This window comes from Brachyhypopomus gauderio, unplaced genomic scaffold (assembly GCF_052324685.1).
Source record: "Brachyhypopomus gauderio isolate BG-103 unplaced genomic scaffold, BGAUD_0.2 sc127, whole genome shotgun sequence".
Taxonomy (NCBI): Eukaryota; Metazoa; Chordata; class Actinopteri; order Gymnotiformes; family Hypopomidae; genus Brachyhypopomus; species Brachyhypopomus gauderio.
The window spans coordinates 16,675-24,710 of NW_027506948.1; the positions used below are offsets into that span (position 1 = coordinate 16,675).

Below are 8,036 nucleotides of genomic sequence, written 5' to 3' on the forward strand. Positions count from 1 at the left end.
GGGTGTTTTTTTCTCATCTACCCTAGATAGGATGCACGAGAAGTGGTCCATATAATCAAACAAAAAGAGGGTATCAAACATATATAATCAATAAATACCCTCTCAATTACTAATACATGAACTTCAATAAATGAACTACTTTTTGAAAGAACTCATCACTGCTCATTTTTTTTATCTATGAGTACAATGAAAATTTAAATCTGGTAAAAATGACTGTTTTATTATCCATAACGCTTTAACAGAAAAACTCAGGCCACACGGCAGAACTGACACGAACAGAAATGTAAACGAAGAAAATAGTAATGGAACGAGAATAATAGCGGAGCTTTTAACTAGCTTGTTCACAGAGCAGGTCTCTCCCACGGTGCGAGGCGAGGTAGCAGGCTGAATGCGCAGCACTGGACAGGGCGACCTGTGGGAATAAATACACCACCACCTGATTATGTGACAGGTGTCAGTACTCCGGTGATTGGGAAGGTAGGAGTGACCGAGACTGAGAGGGTGTGCTCCGTGTGGTTGTGGGTGTGCATGTGACAGAGGGGAGTGTGTGTATGCGCCCTCTGGTGGCGTCCAGGCTGACCTACCGTGACAATTAACTACTTTGTTTTAAACAACTTATCATTGCTTAACCTATAATTTTTTTTATGTGTTCAAAAAAAAATAAAATCATGATCTCATAATTATGTAAATATTTACTTCAAATGTTTTGCTGCACTCCTGTTTACTGAATAAATATTAAAACCAGAAGTTGAATTAGTGCATGTTTCCCTGATTCAGGTACTTGATAGTAAACTGGCGCCATCTGGTGGAGGAATCACACTTTTTCAACTCCTTTATTTCTTTACAAAGTCTCCTCCTCCTTGTACACACCTGCCTGTTTGAGGAAGTAAATCTGTGTGACACACTAGTCTTTATTAATTCTGCGTTCAGGTGAGTTATAAATATTATGAGAACCTCTTAACTCTGGTATTTACTTCTTTCTGTCTTATTTCTGAAAGGAGTCTAATCTCCCTCAGCTGGATAAAGGACTACAGTGACTGATTCTCTCCTGTGTTACTGTGATTATTACAGAAGATCTAAAAGTGAAAGTGAAGTTTGTACAGAAGGAGACATAACAGAGAAACAGCACAGCAGCTGTTGGAGGAAATGGCTGCTACAAACACTCTGTCAGAAGAAGAGTTTTCATGTCCTGTGTGCTGTGACATCTTCAGGGATCCTGTTTTACTGTCATGTAGCCACAGTGTGTGTAAAACCTGTCTGCAGCAGTTCTGGGAAACCAAGGGATCTCAAGAATGTCCAGTTTGTAGGAGAAGATCTTCTAAATCTGATCCTCCCCTTAATCGTGCACTAAAGAACCTGTGTGAGTCTTTTCTAGCGAGCAGGAGTCAGAGATCTTCAGCAGGGTCTGAGGTTCTCTGCAGTCTGCACAATGAGAAACTCAAGGTCTTCTGTCTGGAGGACCAACAGCCTGTGTGTTTGGTGTGTCAGATTTCAAAGAAACACAAAAACCATGAATGCTGTCCATTAGATGAAGCTGTGTCTGACTTTAAGGTATGAAATGTACACTATTGTTTTAACTGTAATGTTTTTCCAATATTTAAGATTATCTTGAAATATATGTTCGACAGTCTAGGTTAAATTTGTCAGCTGATGAGATTTCCAATATGTAAATCAGAGCGTCATTCCCAGTGAAACTTAATATAAATAAAATATTGATATACAACCTGCTACAAAATATCAAACATGTCCAAGGAATCATAGTAATCACACCATTGTGTTCAGTCATTATAATCACTGTAATCTCCAGCACATCTATACAGATACAGTGATGAGTCCTGTAAGACTCATACTGTACTCTACTAAACCCGTATTTTACAGGACAAACTCAAGACCTCACTGGAGTCTCTACAGCAGCATCTGAAGGTCTTAGAGGAACATAAACAAGTCTGTGAGAAAACAGCAGCACACATTAAGGTGAAAGGTCACTCTGTGTTCTGAATGGTGCTGTGATCACTGTCCACGTACACCATAATGAAACACACACATTTGGACAGTTTATATTTCCTCATCATCTCCCATTCCAGTATCAGGCCCAGCACACAGAGAGGCAGATAAAGGAGGAGTTTGAGAAGATCTACCAGTTTCTAAGAGATGAAGAAGCAGCAAGAATAGCTGCACTGAAGGAGGAAGAGGAGCAGAAGAGTCACATGATGAGGAGGAAGATTGAGGAGATGAGTGGAGAAATAGCATCTCTTTCAGATCAAATCAGAAACACAGAGAAGGAGATGGAAGCTGAGAACATCCCGTTCTTACTAGTAAGAATCACTCAATCTGTATGTTTCTCCCTCTCTCTCTCTCTCTCTCTCTCTCTCTCTCTCTCTCTCTCTCTCTCACACACACACACACACACAAATGCATAAGTAAAATGTTTTGACAATTGTTTTAGTTTGTGTGTGTGTGTGTGTGTGTGTGTGTGTGTGTGTGTGTGTGTAAGGGTCTTTAGACACATTGATATTATTATCATATAAGGAAGATGCATGTTTGACCCTCATTTAAACAAAATGACAAAAATTTGATTTCATTTTCTGTGTTTGTCCCTCTGTTTCCTTCTCAGAACGTGTCGTCCACATTGAAACAGTAAGTGATTATTATTTCTGTTTGATATATTGTGTTACACAATGTGTTTGTTATTCTGATACATTCAGATCTTCAGTATGTGGTCTCTGTTATTTCAGAAACATGATATATGAAGACGGTATTTAAGAAAATAAAAATACATTGATACTGATTATGTAAATAAGTGGTTAGATACACTGATATGTTTAATGAAAGATAATAAAACAGCTTTATACATTTCCAGTGAAATATTTTTCACATGTTAACTTAAATATTAAATAATTTTAATATGATATATGATATAATATTATGATAATACAGCTTTATACACTTCCAGAGTTCATCACACCCCAAAGGAACATGAGAAGGTGTCAGGAGCTCTGATCAATGTACCAAAACATCTTTCCAACCTGAAGTTCAGAGTCTGGGAGAGAATGCAGAAGATTCTCCAGTACTGTGAGTTTTGGTGTTCTTTAATTAATTAGAGTAATTCTGTTCTCCTCACAATTAGAACTCTATAGAGAGAGAAACATTATCATTGTGTGTTTGGTACATGAACTATTCCAGTATTAAAGATTGTGTTAGTATAAACAGTGAGGGGGACGACCAGTTGGCTGCTGGTCTAAGGAGAGACAGTCAGTCCATGAGGAGATCTACACCACCCACTCTCCACCTCTACACCACCCACTCTCCACGTCTACACACCACCCACTCTCCACGTCTACACCACCCACTCTCCACCTCTACACACCACCCACTCTCCACCTCTACACAACACCCACTCTCCCCCTCTACACACCACCCATTCTCCACCTCTACACACCACCCACTCTTCCCTCTACACACCACCCACTCTCCACCTCTACACACCACCCACTCTCCCCTCTACACCACCCACACTCCACCTCTACACACAACCCACACTCCACCTCTACACACCACCCACTCTCTCCACCTCTACACACCACCCACTCTCTCCACCTCTACACACCACCCACTCTCCCCCTCTACACACCACCCACTCTCCCCCTCTACACACCACCCACTCTCCACCTCTACACACCACCCACTCCCCCCCTCTACACACCACCCACTCACCACCTCTACACACCACCCACTCTCCCCTCTACACACCACCCACTCTCCACCTCTACACCACTTACTCTCCACCTCTACACACCACCCACTCTCCCCCTCTACACACCACCCACTCTCCACCTCTACACACCACCCACTCTCCACCTCTACACACCACCCACTCTCCACCTCTACACACCACCCACTCTCCACCTCTACACCACTTACTCTCCACCTCTACACACCACCCACTCTCCACCTCTACACACCACCCACTCCCCCCCTCTACACACCACCCACTCTCCACCTCTACACACCACCCACTCCCCCCCTCTACACACCACCCACTCTCCACCTCTACATACCACCCACTCTCCCCCTCTACACACCACCCACTCTCCACCTCTACACCACTTACTCTCCACCTCTACACACCACCCACTCTCCCCCTCTACACACCACCCACTCTCCCCTCTACACACCACCCACTCTCCACCTCTACACACCACCCACTCTCCACCTCTACACACCACCCACTCTCCACCTCTACACACCACCCACTCTCCACCTCTACACCACACCACCCACTCTCCACCTCTACACACCACCCACTCTCCACCTCTACACACCACCCACTCTCCACCTCTACACCACACCACCCTCTCTCCACCTCTACACACCACCCACTCTCCACCTCTACACCACCCACTCTCCACCTCTACACACCACCCACTCTCCACCTCTACACACCACCCACTCTCCACCTCTACACCACACCACCCACTCTCCACCTCTACACACCACCCACTCTCCACCTCTACACACCACCCACTCTCCACCTCTACACCACACCACCCACTCTCCACCTCTACACACCACCCACTCTCCACCTCTACACACCACCCACTCTCCACCTCTACACCACACCACCCACTCTCCACCTCTACACCACACCACCCACTCTCCCCCTCTACACACCACCCACTCTCCCCCTCTACACACCACCCACTCTCCACCTCTACACCACTTACTCTCCACCTCTACACACCACCCACTCTCCCCTCTACACACCACCCACTCTCCACCTCTACACACCACCCACTCTCCACCTCTACACACCACCCACTCTCCACCTCTACACACCACCCACTCTCCACCTCTACACACCACCACTCTCCCCCTCTACACACCACCCACTCTCCCCCTCTACACAACACCCAGTCTCCACCTCTACACACCACCCACTCTCCACCTCTACACACCACCACTCTCCCCTCTACACACCACCCACTCTCCCCTCTACACCACCCACTCTCCACCTCTACACACCACCCACTCTCCACCTCTACACACCACCCACTCTCCACCTCTACACACCACCACTCTCCCCTCTACACACCACCCACTCTCCCCTCTACACCACCCACTCTCCACCTCTACACACCACCCACTCTCCCCCTCTACACACCACCCACTCTCCACCTCTACACACCACCCACTCTCCACCTCTACACACCACCCACTCTCCACCTCTACACACCACCCACTCTCCCCTCTACACACCACCCACTCTCCACCTCTACACACCACCCACTCTCCACCTCTACACACCACCCACTCTCCACCTCTACACACCACCCACTCTCCACCTCTACACACCACCCACTCTCCACTTCTACACACCACCCACTCTCCCCTCTACACACCACCCACTCTCCCCTCTACACACCACCCACTCTCCACCTCTACACACCACCCACTCTCCCCCTCTACACACCACCCACTCTCCCCCTCTACACACCACCCACTCTCCACCTCTACACACCACCCACTCTCCACCTCTACACACCACCCACTCTCCACCTCTACACACCACCCACTCTCCACCTCTACACACCACCCACTCTCCCCCTCTACACACCACCCACTCTCCCCCTCTACACAACACCCAGTCTCCACCTCTACACACCACCCACTCTCCACCTCTACATCACCCACTCTCCCCCTCTACACATCACCCACTCTCCACCTCTACACACCACCCACTCTCCCCTCTACACACCACCCACTCTCCACCTCTACACACCACCCACTCTCCACCTCTACACACCACCCACTCTCCCCTCTACACACCACCACAAAACAAAACAGTTATTCCAATACATAAAGGAAACTTCCCCAAAGCTCTGTGATGAACAAAACAAAACGGTTGTTTATTCCAGGCTGTACATGCCATGAAATAAACTTAAAACAAAACTTTCAAACCATGGTTAGGTCGTTCCAAATATATGGTGCAGCACAAACCGTAACGCTAAACACGGTAAGAAAACAGTGTTGCTACCAGCATTCTCAACTACTCGCTTCTCCCCCTAAACCAACATGAGCTTCACGCCCCGTCGCCACTTCGCTCTTAAAGAGACAGTGACCTAATTTCTTCACATAAACAAATGGTCCTGTAGACATTTATATTTACATAATCAGTACAAATATCACCTCTGGCATCTTAATACTATATTAAACAGCAATATATACACATATGCACCTCTTCATAAAAAAGTAAATTAACTAAATACATTTACACACAATGCAAAGAAGGTCCTTATGTTTTATCTCCTACACCACTGGTGTTAGTCACTCTGGGAGTAGCGTCCTTTAGTGGGGGAACTGTAACAGTATCCACCCACTAATGAGGACACACACACACTTCAGTACACAAACACTCATAATACACATATGCAGTGTGACACTCAGTGTAACAGTAACACTGCACTAGTTAAGTGTCACATGTGATACTCAAAAATAATGAATCCAAGATATGTAGAAATATATTAATGAATAAAACAGACACAATTTCAAGCATCAAGACAACAAGCACACAAGTACTGCAGGGGTGTGTGGTGAACACACAACATCACCATCACTTCCCTCTTATCAACCTACTGCAGCATTTCACTCAGAGTAAAGGGCCTGCAGTCTGTAGATGTGACCTCATCACATAAACACATGAAGAACATGATGATTCATTCTGTTCTCTCTCCTCAGACCCTGTTACTCTGGACCCCAACACTGCACATCCACACCTCCACCTGTCTGATGATCTCACTACTGTAGAAGACAGACTACAGGACTCACTGCTTCCTGATAATCCAGAGAGATTTGATGAGTGGCCTTGTGTCCTGGGCTCTGAGGGCTTTAACTCAGGGACACACTGCTGGGATGTTGATGTTGGAGACAGTGAAGTCTGGGCACTGGGTGTAATTAGAGAGTCTGAATACTGGGTACTCTGCCCAGGACAGACAGATAACCTCCTCACACGTACAGAGAAAGTGCAGAGGGTCAGAGTTCAGCTGGACTGGGACAGGGGGAAAGTGACATTCACTGATCTTCTAACCAGTTCACACCTGCACACTATAACACACACTTTTACTGACACTGTTTTCCCTTTATTCTGCAGTTACAGTTCCTCTCCTATGAGGATCTTACCAGCAAAGATATCAGTAACAGTGGAACAGCAAAATTAATGTTGCCTTGAATTAATCTGCATACATGTAATAATGAACATTATATACATATATATATATTAGAAAATTCAATACATGTTTTTCCTCAAAATATTAGAATCATTACCTTGAGTATTGACTTAGAAAATATTATTTTTTTTATTTCTCTTTGTCATTACATTTTTATAACCTGAATCATCAGAAAGATTGAGTCCACTGAATGTGAATGTATTACATGTGAGAAATATGGATCTGATGTCCTCACTGGAATCTCTTACCATAATGATACCATAATAACTAATGTTCAGCAGACCAAGTTCCTGATTAAGTGTTTGATCTGTAAGTGTTTTTTTACTCAGGATGAACTAGCCCAAATTCTGGAAGAAATTGAACAAAACAAGAGCATACTATTCACCAAAGCTCGGGGAAGCTCAACAAATAAAGAAAAAAAAATAGTAATGGATATAATAGGCTGGGAAATAAGTGCCTACAGTGAATACAAGAGATCTATGATGGACATACGCAAAAAAAAATGTCATGACTTCACTAGTCATGCAGAAAGAAAGGGAGCAGAACTCAGGAAAGAGAGGACTAAGAGTGGTGTTGGTCAATCATCTACAACAGCCCTATAACGGAGCTCTCGTCCGTTCCATGCTGTGAGCTATAGTAATGGACAGAACCACAAGACAACCTCAAAGTTTTAAAGACTCTGTTATTGGTACCCACAGGGCTGCAGTGGCAAACACCGGTTGGACCTTGTCAGGACTCTGAAAAACAAATAAACAACTGTGATTATCTTGCACTATTCAGGGTGGCCAACTGATAGTGGAGGATTACTATATT

The 8,036-nt window shown here is 45.1% G+C and overlaps 1 protein-coding gene across 1 annotated transcript; it reads left to right on the forward strand.

Annotated features, from left to right (window-relative positions):
• The first annotated feature begins 1,146 nt into the window (after positions 1 to 1,146).
• Positions 1,147 to 7,292, forward strand: LOC143498970 (E3 ubiquitin-protein ligase TRIM35-like). Its single transcript, XM_076993883.1, has 5 exons — positions 1,147 to 1,551; positions 1,879 to 1,974; positions 2,085 to 2,333; positions 2,973 to 3,072; positions 6,736 to 7,292. The coding sequence occupies exons 1-5, from the start codon at positions 1,147 to 1,149 to the stop codon at positions 7,212 to 7,214; spliced, it is 1,329 nt and encodes a 442-aa protein (XP_076849998.1). The 3' UTR covers positions 7,215 to 7,292.
• Positions 7,293 to 8,036: the final 744 nt, after the last annotated feature.